The 19,649-nt window shown below is 40.4% G+C and overlaps 1 protein-coding gene across 1 annotated transcript in view; it reads right to left on the reverse strand.

Moving 5' to 3' along the window:
* ptpn14 (protein tyrosine phosphatase non-receptor type 14) overlaps positions 1-19,649 on the reverse strand; it is a 154,160-nt gene that overhangs the window by 10,266 nt on the left and 124,245 nt on the right. Inside the window, exons 13-18 of the mRNA XM_062972045.1 lie at positions 17,743-19,220; positions 14,153-14,296; positions 12,909-13,127; positions 8,670-8,798; positions 3,681-3,912; positions 138-301 (exon numbers count right to left, since the gene is read on the reverse strand). Of these exons, the coding sequence (XP_062828115.1) occupies positions 138-301; positions 3,681-3,912; positions 8,670-8,798; positions 12,909-13,127; positions 14,153-14,296; positions 17,743-19,220 (2,366 nt within the window). The remainder of the gene's footprint in view (positions 1-137; positions 302-3,680; positions 3,913-8,669; positions 8,799-12,908; positions 13,128-14,152; positions 14,297-17,742; positions 19,221-19,649) is intronic.

The following is a 19,649-nucleotide window of genomic DNA, read 5'->3' on the forward strand; positions in this document are numbered from 1 at the left end:
TTTTGACTGCCACACACCAAAAGGCCACCTTTCTGGAATCTGTGGTCCCTTCCAAGTTTACCTCAGCGGTAGTGCTTGATTATCACTTCCTATTATTAGTGAGAAACAAGCAACTTTTAGTAGACAAATCTACTTACTTCATTGTGCTCCAGGCAGCCAATCATGAGTTCTGTCAAAATAACCACACCTGTCCTTCCCACACCTGCACTGCAATGCACCACAATTGGGGGGTTGCAGTTGTTACTGCTGTCCAAAACGCTGTTGGTATGGCGCCGCACCGACTGGATCTCTTCCAAATAGGCTGCAAGATGGGAATAAGAAGAAAATTACATCCCTCACAGAATTGGATGTAGCTTCACATGAATGGCGACAAATGTATGGAGGAGTAAGTTCCTGCTTAAATTATGATAATTTACAGTTCTGAAAAGACACTAATTATTTGGCCTCCGGACAGCAAATGGCACTGAATCCAGCAAGTACCAGCAGGGTGTCAATTACTACTTGGGACTTTGGTCCTTTAAATTAAACAGCTCTTTTTAAAAACACACACAGGCACTCTTTCCCCCTCTGCAAATCCCTAGGTCCCTTAAGCAGATGACTGTAGACATTACTTACAGCAATTCCTCCTATTAACAGGCTGGGATCAGAACAGCAGCAAGGTCCCCTTGAAACAAATGCCTGTCAGAGCCAGAATCTAATGGGAAAGGAGCATCCATCTGGTCTTTGCATTACTTTGCACAGTAAGGTAGAATTTAAAGCATGTCTATTTCTCAAACAGGAACAAATGCTGCTTCAAACCGTTTTTTCTATGCGGAGAAAGCTTCATCCATTATGACAGTTTCCATTCATTGTCTTATGTTTATAGAAAACCTATTTTATTAATTACATGGTTATGCTCTAATAAAGCCAACATGCTAGGCTGCTTGCTCCCAGTGTAAGCAGGAGGACACCACAGATCTGCTTACCATCTTTGTTAAGCATGAGAGCGGGAACCTAGAACATGAGACTTGGCATGAACTTGGTTACTTTGGACTGTCTCTTCTGTAACTTGCCAGGAACAGAAAAGCAAAAGTGACGGGTTGTAGACATCATGCTAAACAAACCATCAGGTTTGTGGTTTGTTCAGTCACATATTATTATTCTGTGTATTTTGATAGAACATTTTATGGAAATATATTTTAATGTGTATTTTATAGAAATACATTTTAATATGTGTATTTATAGACTTTTTACAACATTTACGGGTTTTAATTGTCCTGTAAGTTGCCTCAATCCATGAGGAGAGGCAGGTAAGAAATAAAATAATAATAAAAAACTCAGCTGCTATCAGGACCTCAAGATCGAACTGCAAAGACTCTGGCAGAAACCAGTACAGGTGGTTCCGGTGGTAATTGGCACACTGGGTGCTGTGCCAAAAAGATCTCAGCCAGCATTTGGAAACCAGAAACAGACAAAATTACGATCTGTCAACTGCAAAAGACCACCTTACTGGGATCTGCACGCATCGTCCGAAAATACATCGCACAGTCCTAAACGCTTGGGAAGTGTTCGACTTGTGATTTTGTGATACGAAATCCAGCATATCTATCTTGTTTGCTGTGTCATACTATGTTGTTGTGTCAATAATAATAATAATAATAATTATTATTATTATTATTATTATTATTATTACCATCCACTCCTAATGGGAGTAACTGGGCAGTGTTTGTTTGCCGTCATACACCTAAAACCCAGTTTGTCGTGACACATAAATTGCGGTGCATCATAAGAAGTTCACCAAAGCTTATGCATGAAACTTCTTTTGATGGTCTCAAAAGTGTTACAAGTTGCCTTTATACATCTCTTTTATGCTGCAAAATACTATTATGGCTTTGCATTTTGGCCATCTGCAAGGATATTGCCCAGGGAACGCCCGGAGGTTTTTGATGTTTTTACCATCCTTGTGGAAGGCTTCTCTCTTATCCCCGCATGGAGCTAGAGCTGATAGAGGGAGCTCATCCGCACTCTCTTCCCGGATTGGATTTGAACCAGCAGTGTTCAGGTCAGCAGCCCACCCTTCAAATCATCAGTCCTGCCAACAAGGGTTTAACCCACTGTGCAACCAGGGGCTCCATACCTTTGAATACTGCTAATGCAGTGATTCCTAATTTCTTTTTGGGGGGTGGTCATCGACTTCTTTCAGAAACTATGAAAGCTGTATGCCCCCCCCCCTCCAGAAGAATAAATTTAAGCACAACTAAGCACAACTTTCAAAGTTACAGGAAGGAAGCTGAAGGAACAAAATCATTGAGTCTTTATATACTGACTCCCTTCCACCCCCACGAAGCTCATTCATGGATCCCTTACTAATTTAAGAGCCCCTACTTTAAGACATGGGGGCCCCTGGTGGCACAGTGTGTTAAAGCTCTGAGCTGCTGAACTTGCGGACCAAAAGGTCCCAGGTTCAAATCCCGGGAGCAGAATGAGCACCTGCTGTTAGCCCCAGCTCCTGCCAACCTAGCAGTTCAAAAACATGCAAATGTGAGTAGATCAATAGGTACCGTTCCGACAAGAAGCTAACGGCGCTCCATGCAGTCATGCCGGCCACATGACCTTGGAGGTGTCTATGGACAACGCTGGTTCTTTGGCTTAGAAATGGAGATGAGCACCAACCCCCAGAGTCAGACATGACTGGACTTAACGTCAGGGGAAACCTTTACCTTTTACTTTAAGACATAAAGATGTCAGTTCTATGCATGTGTTTTGTTTTAGGGAATAATTAACAGGCAAGAGTGGAAAGCACCAGTATTCCTGTTGCTCTAATTCCATATATTAAACTTCCATGGAAATAATTTAAAACTTGGAAAACCTGAATTATAAATTATACTTTATCAATATTGGAATCAACTCAACATTTATGAACAGATGAACTGGATTTAAACAGGCTAGTAGACAACACAACTGAACTTGCATAAAGTTCCTTCTTTTGGACTACCATTGCCAGAATAACCAGTGAAGGATACTGGAACTGATAGTTCAGAAAAAACGAAAAGACTTCTAAGTTCCAATTATCTACTCTGACAAGGAGCAGCTCTCTGGAAAGAAATGTTCCATCCATGCGTTGTGGTTATTCTGGATAAATCACTGAGTTATGTCCATTCCTCTAGGGACCCCAATCACAACGTGTTCTCAGAAGGTCAGCAAACAATCCTTTGCCAAGTCATTTCGATCAATGTGTGACAGACCAACATTTCATTTTTCCATCCCATAAAGTGGCTTGCTAGCATCTTGTTATCATTAGCTCATTTCAGTTATTGTACTTCACAACTGCTTCCAGGTTAGGACTATGAGAGTTAGGTTGTGCCCTATGATGGAATGAGCATTGTTTCCTAGCTTTGGGTCAGGATCCTTTTGATGCACTATGTTGGTACAGACAATGGCAGTGCGGTGGATGGGCACAGGTACAGTATATGTATGTGACTGACACAAGACACTAGAGAAATAGGCTAGTGACATCTGGCAGATATTTTCTGCCTTTCCGCACCACCACTGCATGACTCTGGAAAAAGTCAATCACTAGCAAAATGCACCAACAGTTTTCTGGCCTCTTTCTTGACTTATTCCTCAAAGGAAATTGAAAACCACCACCACAACCACTTCACTTTTCAACTGCCTTTCCAGCAACATGAAGCAAATCTTACACAGAAATCCTTGTTCTTCTGGACATCCATGATCCGGCCAGTCAGTATACTGCAAATGCCACACCGTCTTCTCTTGTCCTAACAAGAGGTGCTTCACCTTCAGACCCGTGGTGGCATAGCAGCCAGAATCAGTGCGGAATTTGGTGGTCACTTTAAATTTTCCGTAAGTGGCTGAGCTGTGCTTGGAGCCAAGTTTGGGCCAGTAGCGATGGCTCTTGGTTCTTCCTCTTTCCTATCCCACAACAGAAACAGAAAGGGAAGCAAAATCACCACAGCTGTACTATTATGATCATAGTTCTACTGAAGAAAGTGCCAGAGATTCTGATAGACCAATTACAGAGTCAGTAATTTTTTAAAAGCTGGATACTTTTGTCACAGACAATGGTTGGAATCTTGTTGGTCAGTCCCTTTTTAGGATTACCAATCAGAGTTAGGCTAATAACTCTGCCAAAAAAGGACACATGAAAATTGGCAACATCAAGTACTGCGTGGGAGCGTACTGTGACCAGTACTGAAATGAAAGCTAGTCCAAAGTATCTGTAGGAAAATATATTTTGTGGGCATATTTTCAAAACTGTTTTACAAACAGAGAAGATTGTATAAAAGAGAAACTAGACTAAAATCAGGAATATTCCTACTTTTCCTTTTTTCTTACAAGCAAAATTGGTCAGGGTCAGCAAGGGCTAAAGATAATTGTCCTTCAGTCTGTCTCTAAAACCAAACTCGCTCTACAAATAATATCACAAAAATAATCCCAACAAAATGAGGTATGGGGAGAGGTTCTACCAGGTACTGACATGGAAAGAAGCTAAGACAGGTCAGTTGTTTATTTTATTATGAAGACATTTTGTGGAAGAATAGTCTTCCAAGTGCCAACACAAAGCTCTTGGGATATGTGAATGAGGGAGTTGAGAGGGAACACAGAGATATTTAGAGAATAGTTCAAAACATTTCAGAACTAGTGCTGAATTTTTACCTGTGTATGTTCAAATAATGGAACTATTTGAACAACAACATATAAGAAAAAATGATGAGTACTTCAGTCAAACAATTTCCAGTGCATGTTCACAGTGATGAGGTTTGGCATTTATCACAGATGCATTTTTTTTTTTGGGAGAAAACAAAAGTTTCATCAGCAATCACACTAAGCAGCCAACCCCCTCAGGGCTTTATTTCTGTAGCTTTCCAGAAAACAACTGAGTGAGGATATGGAGAAAGGGTAGTGAACTAATAATACTATTTAGTAGCTCGCAGAACACTTAGTGGTTTGGACAGAGACTATTTCCCTTGCTTCAAGGCATGTTGACATTCAGAATTACTCCAAAGATTTTTTTCTGCATCACATTACCGTTCCTAAGTACAAATATCTACCATCTCAGAACATCAAAGAATCCCTGATGTTCATATGTATTTGGGGGGGGGGGGAGTCTTAGTACAAATGATTGCACATAGCTACAAATCAGTTCATAAGACAGCCCCACTGTTTAGCAAGATATGTTTTCCATGGTTAAATTATTCTGGAACTGTGCATTTAATGGACTCTTGCTCCCCCTTCTGAACAGCTGATAGTGGTAAATGTTTAAAACAGGAAAGCTCAGGCCATAGTGCTAAAAAGAGAACATCTGCTCCAATGTCCCTGTAAAGGCTGAGTTGTTTTGAACTGTATGCAGGGTTGGTTACTGATACAACCTATACTAATGGGATTTCAACAGGACTATTGCTTTGCTTGGCATAGGAATACAGACTTCAAAAAAATCTGGATACATGAATGAGAACAATTGTTTCTGGTCTCTTTGCAACTGATAAGGATGCCAGTATGCAGAAGTGGCCTTGGATGAGTGGAGAATGTCCCTCTTTGCAAATAAGAGCAGCTTTGTGTTATCGGAATTCACTGGAATTGTTTTTGCATTGTTTGGCATGGCACAATCTTCTGATGGAGTTAAACTTCCATTCTTACACTCTCTGGCCAGATGAATGTTAAAATGTTACAGAATAAGGTTATAATGGTTGAGTCATTTCAGGGAAAAGTTCAAAGGACTTTAAAAACAAAATAAAATAAAAAAGCAAACACCCTCCCTTTTCATCTGCCTACCAAGTAAAACAGAAAAAAGAAAGGGGCTAGCAAAGACAAGCAGATACTACAGGCTGGTTGTTGTATATCACAAAAATGTATATACAAATATTTAAGCCTCCCCAACTGTACCCAAGATAAACCAAGGCCTGACTGCAGAGCTGTTCTCACCTTTGTGCTCTGATAGAGGATACATTAATCAAGAGGGAGAGGAAAGTCCACATAAGATCAAGGAATGCAGCCGTCAAGGCTTAAAGACATGGACTCAGAAGAAAAAATGTAAGCAATGTCTGTGAGATACTATGTATTTGTACTATCAGTAATGAATGCAGACATTGGGTCAAACAGTAGATTGGCGTGTTTGAACCAAAAATTGAGAATGCTACTTTTTGGACTACAACTTTCCAAACCCCTCTGCACACCATGCTAGCTATGGGGATTCTGAGAGTTGTAGTTCAAAGAAGATATGTTTCCAGGCTGTGCTGGCAATTACATTCCAAGGAGGCTGTCTCAAGGGACTGCTCTGTTGATGAGAAATAGGCCTTCTGGAGCCGAGAAAGGGCAGCTAGAAAACAGCCTCCTCTTCTGCTCCTCCACTACCTAGTCCCCAGACTGGTTCACCAAAGAACAATCCCACCGCCCACAACTATCAAGGACAGGAGGCTGAAACAGAAAATATATGTTAACAGCATGTTGTGAGCCTCTTAGGTTTTCTGATTGAGTACAAAAACAGAATGGTGGGCTAGGCAGACATTCATTTGTGTTTTCTTGGTGCTTCACACGCTGAGTGTAGCATATGAAAAAGTTTTTAATTAGTTTTAAGGGTTTTAACTGTTCATTTTTTATACTTTTAATATTTAATTCTATTTTAATGTTATTTTTACGTTTTAAATTGCATTGTATTCGTTGTACTGCAAGCCACTTTGAGTCTCTTTTTAGAGAAAAAGTGGGATACAGATCGTAATAGTAATAATGATGACAATTACATTTTTATTTATATTTATTTATTCATTCTATTTATATTCTGTCTTTCTCCCTTAAGGATAAAGAATTATGTGTTAAAACCTCAGCTTAACCATATAGCTACTGATTATTCTTTCTCAACACAAGCTATAATTCTGAGGATAAAATCAGACAAGGACACCATCAAGTGTGCTGTCATGAGCTCTGCAAGAAGAACAGGACAAAAACATCTGCCAAAAATAATTAAAAATACTATTGTTGAAATACAGTGGTTGGAAGAAAAGCTTATATCTTTCTCTAAGCAATAGTAGTTCCCCTGCAGCTTGTACTTTCTTGTTTAATTAAAATACTTTCAGACAAGGAATAGAAACTTTTGTTCTGTTTTTGATGTCACACTAAACTACGACTTAATAAGACATGAATGGGTCTAAGCCTCCTTCTCGGTTTGTGTTGTTGCTGCCTCCCTTAGTTCTTTCTGCACAGTAGAAAATAATTTTGGTTGACTGTGGTTTGTCTTCTTGTCTGAATCAAGAAACGATTGCTAATATTAATTAGGGTTAATTTAAACCAAGCCAGCTCAAATTATAGTTCTAAGTTGAAATGACGTGGTAAGGTAAGGTCAACAAAATGTAAAAAGTTTCCAAACAGGTGGAAGAGAGTCAGAGAACATACTGGCCTGGGAAATTACCATTTAAACTTGAGTATAAGCCAAGTTTTTCAGCCCCTTTTAAGGACTCAAAAAGCACCCCTCGGCTTATACTCGAGTGAGGGTCCTGGCCAGCTATATTTGGGTTGGCTTATACTCATGTATATAGGTAATCAGAGTTGGACAGTCTTATCTTAAATGTTAGTTTTATGTAAATATTCAAAAAAATTAACCTACCAATGTCTTAATTAATATAATTGTATTGATATCTATTTCTATTTTTGAAATTTACCAGTAGCTGCTACAATTCCCACCCTCGTCTTATACTTGGGTAAGTAAGTTTTCCCAGTTTTTTTGTGATGAAATTAGGTGCCTTGGCTTATATTCAGGTCGGCTTATACTCGGGTACATACAGTAGCTGATCACACAATGGTTCCTAAATCAATGTTCTTAGAGCTTATTCAACCTAACTACAATTTCCAGAAATTCTTAACCAGGATATTTGCAATGTCTGGGAAATGAAGTCAAATGCAAAATTCTACATTTAAGTCATGAAAAACAAATGCACAGACACAAGATGGGGAATACTTGACTTCACAGTAATACATGTGAAAAGGACCTTGGGATTATTGTTGATCATAAAATGAACATAAGCCAACAGTGTGATGATACAGCAAAGAAGGTGAATGCTTTGTTAGCTTGCATTGATAGTAGCATAGTTTACAAGTCATGGAAAATAACAGTCACACTATATTCTGCTCAGGTGAGGTGTCATCTTCAAGTATTGTGTTCAGTTATGAGTGCCTTATTTCAAGAAGTTTAAAGAGGAGTTGGAGCATGTTCAGGAAAGGTGAACACAGATGACATGGAGAATGAAACATATGAGGAAAGTTTGAGGGAGTTGGATATGTTCAGCCTAGTAAAGAAAAGATTGAAGAGTGACAGTCCTATGTAAAAGGTTGCCATCGATAGAAGGCTGCAAGTTTGTTTTCTACTGCCCCAGACAGTAAGATCAGGTCTAACCATTTTACATTACAAGAGGGTAACTCTTGATTGAACAATAGAAATCATCTATTGAGATAGGAGTGCTTCAGCAATGATTATATTAACTAAAGAGATGATGGGATTTTTTTTCTCTCAATATCTTTAAAAAGGAAGCTAGACATCTAAGAGGAAAGTTAAAGAGTTTCTGCACTGAGCAGGGGATTGGACTCAATGGTCTATGGAGCCCTCTACCACTCTATGATTCAAAGGCCATCATCACCTGAGAACTTACTAACCCACAGGCGTGTTCTGCAATTCAACATACCTCTTCTGCTGTTACCATGGCTATCACATTCACCCCTTCTTCCCACACCATTTGCCAAAAGTCATGGCATGTTTGTGGCAAAGGTCCCTGCGTAGCAATGTAGTGCCATTCCTCCCCACCTACTGTAACCTGAGGAAGACATACAAAGAAAAAGGAAGAAACGGCAGGTTACTTCAAATGCACACAACAAATGGAATACCACCATCTCAGTTTGCCATCCTTCCTCTTTATTACTCATAACATTTTGCTTTTACATGTAAAATCCATCCATTCTTGTTACTGGTACCCACAAGGTATTGTCCTTTATTTATTATGCTTCTTCCCCATATAAGAGCCCAAGCAAGATGTGTATGTATATCTACACAATTGCATATGTATTGCTTTAAACTCCACATGCTGCAGAAATATTATTAGGTTAGAAATACAGCCTGCACTCCCCATTTACTGGGGTTAGGAGCATAGGATCACAAAAGTGAAAAACCATAAATCTGAGAGAACATTGCTCAAGGACTTTCTAGATCCTCCAACATGACTCTATAGTCAACGTTCACTGGAAGCTGACCATGGAATTGCACTGAAGGAACCAAGAGGAGAAAGTTGATTACAGTTTCACTGGTGAATTTAAAGATTAAAGAACATTTTAATCAAATCTATGAATAATAAAATCTGCATACGTCAAGCCTGCATATATAAAGGGTTGTTGTATAATAAATAAAGGCATATACAACAGTGGTTTACATGTCAGCATGGCAGTAAATCTTCTCTAGGTTTCATTCTGAACGTAGTTTAAAGGAAATATCCCCAATGACAAACCTATTCTGGAGCAAGGGCTCAGCACTTTAGACAGCTCCTTTGAAGTTCAAACTAAATCCTGGAGTAGATTCATCACATCACTGTTGGAATCTACCTTTCTCATAGACAGTCCAAACTCAAAAAGAAGAAGAACAGATCTGTTCCTGTTAATATATAACCATCCTGAAATTGTCCTCTGTCTGTATATGGGAAGTTCACTATACATATTTCATCTGATAAAAAATGCTCGTGTTATAAGTTATATGAAGTAGGTGTTTTCTTTACTATTGAAATCTGGCAAAACTGTCAATTTCAACCACTTTTAAACTCAAGGCTTGCATGTTGTAGTCAGTCAGTTAAAAATAAATGGCAGAAAGTTATGTGTTGACCAGGATAAAAGAGTGCACATGTTAAACACCAAGGCTATGCACAGGCAGAATTGTCATCATCCTGAAATGCCTGGGATAGTGTTAAGGAAGCAAAATATGCAGACAAACCACCCAAAGATGACAAACTTGGTAGCACCATAGGCATGATCTTATTGGAATGTTATGGGAGTTTTGCTTGGCCTGCTGTGTTGTGAGCCAACTTTTCCGCCTCCTTGGCAAGAGACACGAAGAAAACTCCATAAATAGTCTAGAGGGAGTGCACAGCTTGGAACGTGGAAGTGTTCTACTGCCCTGAATGCAGGATATTAAAAATTGATAACTGGGCGAAAACTACTTGCTGTGTGAGTGAAGGTAAAATGTGCAGAAGCAATTTCACCTTCAGAGCAAAAAGAACATCTGCTTGGCTCCGGTAGCAGCCCACTTGGAGTGAGGAAAGAAATGTGTTGGCAGCATATTGAGTCATATACTACAAAACACCAGCACACATCCCAACATGTGCTACAGAACAATGTGTGTGTGCCCAATGCTGACACACAAGGATGAAATATGAGCTCTTAAAACAGGCTTGGGAGAATTCTTTTTTTGGCCCCTACCATTCGGTGGGGTGAAATTGTGCTTTCAGAAATTATTTGTCCTCCCACAAATGGATGAAAAATGTTAGATTCAATAATCAGTCATCCAAACAGAAACAGGTAGTGCCAAAAACACGCAGTATCTTCTACCCACCAGTCTTTTGGCAGAAATCTGAATGGATTTTGGTTTATAAAGGTGTTTTGATTCAACATGGGTTCAGCATTGTAAATCATGACCAAACTGTTCTTGGATTTCAGTAGAGATGTCTTGCAGCAAAATATGGTTGTAAATTAAAATTAGCAAGTATTGAAAAACTATCATAAAAACAGGCATGCTGAAGTTAGACCAGAAAATATTCAGCTAATGCAGTGAACTGCTGGAACAGCAACATGAAATCGTTTTTTTTTTCCTAAACTTTCCCTTTGAAGTTTTTATTCATGTATTTAATGTTTTCAACATTTTTAATTCATAAAAGATTAAGAAGTGATAGACAAATGATATAACAAATAAATAAACTCAACTGTATATATGAAACATATATGGATGTAGTCATGTTGATCACACTGCAAAATACAATAAAATTCAAAATCCACAAAGCAGTGGCACCATTATTGGGCAAACACCAAAGCACAAAACATGTCAGGCAACCTTTTGACTCTTCACTGCCTTCATCATAATCTAAAGATGTTAAAAATCATAGAGAAGGTAACATGACATATGAAAATCTATATGGAAGTGGGCTGTATGCGACCCATACATTGCATTCAGCCTCCCAAAGCCAAATGTATCCTCCAAAAGACATACATGCATGTACACACAAGTACAAAATTGGCCAATTACACTCCATAAGCCTCCATGGGGGGCACAAGTTAGTCATTTAAAAGGTCTACATAACTGTTTTTATGGCTGAAAGGGCCCTTAAAGCTTTGGTTTGGAAAAGCTGAACTCACAGAAAAAACAAAGTCATCTCATGTTTCAATCAGTATATACTCTTAAGGAGATTTTAGGAGCCTGTATACAAAACTGAAAGGGCAAAATATCAATACAAAACTCACACTGCACAAAGTCATTACTACATTTGTAATAATAGGAGATGTGCAGGCTATATGTAACGGAGAAGTGTAGTGATTTCAGGCAAAGGGATAACAAATACTTCTGCAATCCTTTTACCATTTACAAAGTCTCCTAAGGAAGACCTAAAAGTACTCAGAGCTGATAAGCAGTACACAACAAACAAGCATTTTTTAGCACTGTGAGATGTGTCCTTTGTACATTCTGGGTGCTCCTCAGCCTTTTTGCCCTTCCAAAGTTTCTCACTGCAGCATTATATTCAATAATATTATCAATTTAGAGCTTGGAAAGATTACTTGCTTGAACTCACATGCCCTCGCTGGGCGGGGCTGGGAGGTGAGGGGGTGGGTCTGGATAATGGCAATTGACATGGGGGAGGAATATTTATGAGTTTGACCCCCACTTTAACTGCCATTATTCAGTGCTATGGAATGTGGGAGTTATAGTTCTGGAAGGAAATTCTGAGAGGGCCCTCCTCCCAGGAGGAGGACGTGGAGGCCCACTGCGTCCTCCTGCTGAGAGGAAGGTTAGACATGCAGAGCTCTACCGAGAGAGCTTTGGGCAGCCACATGTGACTGTCCTGGCCCTCCTCTCCACAGGAGGATGTGGTAGGGTGCCACGTCCTCATACTCAGAAAAGGATGAGATACGTGGTTGCCCTGATCCTTCTCTCAGCATGAAGATGCGTTGGGCTGCCACAAGGAAAGAACCCAACAGGCCTGATGTGTCCTGTGGGCCAGGGTTTGCCCATATCTGGTTTACTCAGATACATGTTCCAATGTATCCGTTTTGTAGCTCGACAATGCAACCCTACACAGGTCAGGCTCACTGGGTTTAATGGGAATTAACTTCTGATAAATCAGTGGTTTTCAACGTGCGAGACCCCAAATGTTTTGTCCTTCAACTTCCAGAAATCCTAACAGCTGGTAAATTGGCTGGGATTTCTGGGAGTTGTAGGCCAAAACACCTGGGGGCCCACAGGTTAAGAACCACTGAGATAAACAATAACATTACAACCTAAGCAAATCACAGCTTTGCCTTGCTGTACAGGTAAGGAATAAAAAAAAAATGTATCCCTGTCAAAGGGGATTCAATGCAGCTTAACATAAAAGCATCAGGATAACCATTTAAAATATACAAATATAAGAACATTAAAACATGATTAAATATAAACAGTACTAAAATTAGTAAGTGTTAAGAGTTTTATGGCTAATTTATGTATCTACTCATAGATACAGACTAAATCTGGATCCAAATCTTTGTGATAAAAAAAGTTTTACAAATTAGAAGTAATAATTAACACTCCGGAAACAATAGTAACACATTAAATAGTAACACATTAGGCCTACTCTACATATCCACAAACTCATAATTTCTTTCATCAGTGGTGCTTGTTTCTGTCAATTCGTTTTTACCTTTATATGTGAGGCATTGATGTAGCCTGTGTTGTTTTCTTTGGTTGGCACCAGCTCCACTCGGTTCTCCTCATATGGAACTACTTCTCTGACACGGTTACGCTCTATGTTCTCAGGGAGAACTGCTGTAGTAAATATCCCATCCACTTTCTTCTTTGGAATCTGCTCATATTCAGTGAATACCATCCCATCTTCCAGTTTTCTTCTCAGAAGTCTGCACTTTAATTCACAATTGAAAAGGGGGTAGGTTGGGATGGAGAGAGGATGTTATTGAGATGTATGTATTAATCGCAACTGTGGAGAACATTTCATCATCTTAATAGTTATCACCTGGCCTTTTCAAAAAGTTACTTAATGCAGATTAATCTCCAGACTATACATTTCTTCCAGTAATGGAATATCATTCCATCTATCATCAGATAAAAGTTCTCCATTGCTTTCACAGTCTGACTGACTCCTATACTTCCATCTTGTGTGCCTTAAATTTTCATTATTTTTTAAAAAAAGTTATTTTAGGGTTGTTATATCAAGTTGAGAATTCTGGTTCTTAATTCTCATGAATGTTGGTTCCTAGTTGCTATGAAAAAAAATCTTACTAATACATGAAGATAGGAAAAAAATTGTTTTTCATTCTGATAAAAATGTCCAAGATTTTTTATTCTGTATATAAAGATCAAAATGAAATGCTCCTACCTTTGAAATTTGCACTTCTCCAAACAAGAAAGTGTGCAAAATGTGTATATGACAGGAAACTGCATAAAAATGTATGTGTAGTTGTGAGTTAAATATACAAAAAGAACATCAAATAAAGAAAAGCTGCTTGAAAAAATGCATAATTGGGTAATATCACTTATAATATTAGGAAAAAATGTGCAAAAATTCATTGAAATGTTTATGAAGCCTTTTTTTAAAAAAGCAATGTGTGCTCTTTTAGATTTCCAAGTATTTCAGATTTCAGAATTAATGATAAGGGGTGTTCAACCTGTATGTATATGTGTTTGTGTGTAATTAAAAGCGCTTATCTCTGGAGACAGAGAATTCTCTCAAGGGCTTGTGCACTGTGTAGGATTCCACACATTAATCTCCATGTTCCAATAGTGATCTTATGCACAGAATCAGGATTTGGCAGTCAGGAGTTCTTGCAGATGTATGATATGTTTACCTGGCTTTTTAATGCATCAAGAATGGTTGCCACTGACAAGACACCCAGACGGCACGCTTTGTTTGGAAAGGCCTATTCTTACCCGCTCATCCATTGGCACCTTGGCTCCTTCATCCTGGCTATCCTCAGGCACTGGAACTCGAGCAACTGAGAGACCATTGAGCGCTGCCAACATCAAGGGCCTCTTCTGGGCCTCCAGGCCTGCCATCTTCTGTTTCTCTAGATACTTTTGGCAAGAAAAGACACGCTTTCATCTCAGGGTGATTAGAAATCATGCCAGCAGAATGTTGGAATGTCTTTTTAATCTCCCCACAAAATCTACAATGCCAACTGAGAAGTGGAGATGATCGCCATTTGCAGAGTGGATTCAAATGCATCTCCTAGACTTTGTATTATTTCCCCAGGGGGCAGGGATGGGGTATTCTTACATGAGTACAGAATTTCAATTTCAAAGGAACAGTTGCCACAATGCAGAAGACTAGCCATCAAAGACAGGCCTGCTGCTCTCTCTTTCACACACACATATGAACACATGCTCCCAGTCTGTGTAAATGTTAGGCAGAGTGTGCAAAAACAGGCAAGGCAGGCCAACTGCAAAGACAATACATAAGCTCAGACTAGTAGGAGATTTTCAAAAGAACTGTGATATGAAATGCAGAACAATGAGCTCCATCAAGTATACACTTAATGACTACACTTCTCCATCCCTACTTCACTCCTGGAGAAATAAAACGAGTGGAAATAATCTCCGGAGAGTGGTATTTTATAAAGGGCCAAGTTATGAATTATAAAATGAGTTTTTTTCAGCCCTGATCAAAGTAACATTAATTAGGATGTTTTCTCTGCTTTTTTATTACTAAATAGGGGTTCAAAAACAAAAAACAAAACTACCATCCCAACTCACAAAGTGCTTTTCCCACACTGACTCCGGATGCATGAAAATTTTTGTGCCATTTTGAATGGTCACTCAAAACTAAAGATGAAGCAAAGATGATGCAGTGTTTCTCCTACAAGCAACAGTTTGTTCCTGCATTTAAAATATATGAGCTCAAAAATCATTCCTAAGTACTACAGTTTGTACTAATTACAGTTTGGTGTTCTTATCTGAATCCACAGTCTACTGATAAACTACAATAAAAATAATTGCTGTACATCATGAGGCACAGTTACACCAAATAGTGGGAGTTAAGGTGCTGGTTAATGCCTCCTTGACCCAAGGCATAATGCCAATTAGATTCAAGGAGGCAGTTGTAAGACCACTATTAAAGAAACCAGCACTGGATCCCACTGACCTGAATAATTATAGGCCAGTATCAAATCTCCCCTTCTTGGGCAAGGTTCTAGAGAAGGTGGTGGCTTCACAGCTCCAAAGTTTCTTGGAAGACACCGATTATCTGGATCCATCTCAATCTGGTTTCAGGCCTGGTTACAGAACCGAAACGGCATTGGTCACCTTGGTGGACGATCTACGAAGAGAGCTAGACAGGGGGAGTGTGTCACTGCTGGTTCTTCTGGACCCCTCAGTGGCTTTTGATACCATCAACCATGGTATCCTTCTGGGCCATCTCTCTGGGATGGGGCTTGGGGGCACTGTTTTACAGTGGCTCTGGTCCTTCCTAGAGGGGCGGACCCAGATGGTGGAGCTGGGGGACTCCTGTTCGACTCCCTGGCCTGTGGCCTGTGGGGTCCTCAGGGTTCAATTCTGTCCCCCATGCTGTTTAATATTTACATGAAACCGCTGGGAGAGATCATCTGGAGTTTTGGAGTTCAGTGTCAAATTTATGCAGACGACACCCAACTCTATTACTCCTTTCCACCAAAAGCCAAGGATGCCGTTCTGATCCTGAACCAATGCCTGTCATCAGTGATGGACTGGATGAGGGCCAACAAACTGAAACTAAATCCAGACAAGACATAGGTACTCCTGGTCCGCTGTAAGGCGGACCAGGGTGTGGGATTACAACCTGTGCTGGATGTGGTTGCACTCCCCCTGAAGACACAGGTTCGCAGTCTGGGGGTGCTCCTGGACTCATCGTTGACCCTGGAACCCCAGGTGTCGGCGGTGGCCAGGAGTGCCTTCGCACAGCTAAAACTGGTGCGCCAGATGCGCCCATACCTTGAGATGCCGGACTTGGCAATGGTAGTCCACGCAACACTCTCTACATGGGGCTGCCTTTGAAGGTAGTTCGGAAACTACAGCTAGTTCAGCGATCGGCAGCCAGGTTACTAACTGGAGCCCTGTACAGGGAGAGAACCATTCCCATGTTGTGGCAGCCCCACTGGCTGCCGGTCCATTTCTGAGCTAACTACAAAGTGCTGGTCGTTACCTATAAAGCTCTGAACGGCTTAGGTCCAGGCTATTTGTCAAATCGCATCTCCCTGTATAGACCATCTCGGGCACTTCGGTCAGCGGAAGAGGCCCTGCTCTCAGGCCCACCCCCGTCACAAGCGCAGCCATCTCTGTGATCGCCCCCCGCCTCTGGAACCCCCTCCCTAAAGAAATAAAAATGGCCCCCACCCTCCTCTCCTTTAAGAAACAGTTAAAAACACATCTATGCACCTTAGAATATGGCGAGGAGGAGGACTAACATAACTGCCACCCCATAGCAGCTATGGTTTAAGTGAAACTGAACATTTTCAGCAACTTGGTCACTAACTGGTCCAGATATATGCTCGCTCTGTGCAATAATGTTTTTACTGATTGTCATGTTTAAATTCATTGTTTTTTTAATGTGGAATTTTTATTATAATGTGAGTCCCTTCGGGTGAGAAGGGCGGCATATAAATGATGGAAATAAATAAATATGTTATTATCATTTTATACTTTTATTATTATGAAGAAATTGTGGCATTGAATGTTTGCCGTTTATATGTATGTTAACCGCCCTGAGTCCCTTTGGGGAGAGAGGGCGGTCTAGAAATAAAGTTTTTATTATTATTATTATTATTATTATTATTATTATTATTATTATTATTAAGTTTTGAAAGACAGATATACTAGGATGGATGAGATAATGGAGAGTGACGTTTTTGGTCCAGAGCTCCCAGAATCCTCATCAATATGGACATAAACAAGCAACATGTCTTCCCACTTTGGAAGGAAGGTGGGTGGGGTCTGTCTGCATCATGTGATGATGCACGGCAGGCCCCATCCAAGCCATGCATAAAAGTGGCAGAACAGGGCAAAATGCCCCATGTTAAGAAGTCCCAAGATGGGAAAGAAATAGAAGAGGCTCCAACAGTTTGCTTTGACTTGAGAGCAAAATTCTGCCTCCTCATTACTCCCTGCTAATTGAGTGTAAACAATTTTTGCACCCCCAATTTGGAAGATCAAACTATTGTTCCGATTATTTTATAGACAGCTCATCAGCATGCTACATGAAGTTAGCTAGGACCTCTACATGGAACAGCAAGGGTGTGGCAAGTACCAAGCACCTTAAGTGAGACTATGTGAATCTCAGCATTGTTCCTTAGTATAAGTTTCTAGCCAATATGAATACTACTGACATTTTTAGAAAAAGTGCTATTCGTAAGGCAACTCTTTCTTAATAAACACCTACTTGTTCAAAAAGAGCCATTTTCCACCTTTTAAATTAAGTTTTAAAAGAGATTTGCTTTATAACAGCACAGCAAATTGTCTTGCTAAATAAAATGTACACTCAAATCATTTACCTTCATCTCTCTTTCTATGATACTGTCCTCAATAGAAAACATTTCGGATACAGGTCTTTCCTTCACTGGCTCTTTCTTGACTCTTTCCTTCACACTTGTGAGGTCTGGCTCAGAGATTGATGGGCCAAGTGAAGACCCATTGACCACATTTTGATCAGTCCGAGATATGGTAATGGCCCTTGCAGGCCCTGGCCTCATAGGCCTGGCTCGAGACACAGCCAGCGGAACGTTCACCTGGTCATTCCGCAGAGCTCCATTGCTCACGCTCTTCCTTGGTCCTGGATATTCAGGAGGAGGTTTATGTAATATTCTAGTCAAGGCAGCTTGGAGCTGAGCACTATATTCCATGTTTTCATGAAGTGCAACCATAGGAGGCACAGATTCTGCAGCTTCTTCTTCCTCTTCACTCTCACTGCTATGGATCAGCATGGTGGCATCTGAGAAGGTCTTTTTGTGATGATATTGGGGAAGCTGCTGGACCTTGTGACCCCGTTGCACTACTTCCTCTGGTTGCACCTGCTCACGCAAGGTATTCCTGCGTGGTAAGGGTGCATTTAGACTCTTTAAAGCCATGGCTTCCATATCACGGACCATGTTGCTTATCAACTCCAAACTATGGCGCTTGTTGACACCTGTATGATGCTTGGTCGCCATGAGAGGCTCACTAACTTCCTGGAGAGATTGGTGCACAACTGGTGAACTATCCTCTTGAAAGGTCTTCACCGAGAGCTGGACCTTCCGAGTGACCAGGTCTGGGCTGCTACCACTAACATACTTGTGACGGTGACTTGCTAAGTCAGGTGTGCTGGTAGCAGGGCGAGGACGTGGATAGGGAGGTGGCGGCCTGAAAAGATAGTTCTTTAGAATATGCATTGTACCACATCTCTGATTGTTGGGGAGTTGCATGTTGGCTAGCTCTGGTGTGCTCATCGTGTGGGAAATAGCAGTAGCTGCTGTTTTTGTCTGTGCTGCAGTGATGGGATTTACTTCAGATGGAGAAATGTGTGTTTTGTAAGTGCCTTGAGGCCCGTAAGGAATAGCATAAGGAGCTCGCTCCCGAATCTCTGGCTGGCTGTATACAAGGTCTTTGGGTTGGTTGTAAGCATGAGTGTTGCCAATATTAAGATTTCTTAAAGACTGGCTTTGGCTGTCCGTGTGAATAACCCCTCTCTTCATTTGCCTCATTACAGTTTCATAGTCTGGTGTTGGCCTATAGGAAGGGACGATGATTGCACTATGTCTATGGCTTGGAATGTAGTCTGCTCTCATAATGTCACTTCCAGGGATGCTAAGGTTGGAGGACATTGGAGAAGCTTGGATAAAGTTTTGCGAGTGATTGAGAGAGTTCATACTCTGAGCACTGCACACGCTGCCATTTGGCACATTGCCATTCAAGTAGCTGTAGTCCATTGCACACCTGTCCAAACTAGTCTGAGATCGACAGTAAAACATTTCGTCATTTCCATGATAAATGCTGTCTGTAGACAAGTAAGAAACCAATGGAAAACATAATGAACAAACAGACAAATAGATTAAGACAGAATAAAGATGTAGAAACATTATCAGAAGTATATTCTGATTTCATATTAAATAGTCCATTCTGCAAAAGTGGGTCTCTGCACAGCTAACTATGAAATAGGAAGGAATCCAATGCTATCACATATAAATATAATAAACTGGAGATGTCTTGATTAATCCCCCTTTAGTTATAAGAATCCAGTAAGTTCTTACTTACGGATCAACACTCACACATCAACTTAAAATAGAAAATTGCATGCAATTCTTGAGTTGGAAGGCATTTTTTTCTACCAAAACATTTGGGGGCAAGGCTGAAGGCTGCATTAGGGGCTTTGAAAGGTCGCATGCAACCCAGGGGTAACACAAGTGCTATATTTGATTTTTAAGAT

This window comes from Anolis carolinensis, chromosome 1 (assembly GCF_035594765.1).
Source record: "Anolis carolinensis isolate JA03-04 chromosome 1, rAnoCar3.1.pri, whole genome shotgun sequence".
Lineage (NCBI taxonomy): Eukaryota > Metazoa > Chordata > Lepidosauria > Squamata > Dactyloidae > Anolis > Anolis carolinensis.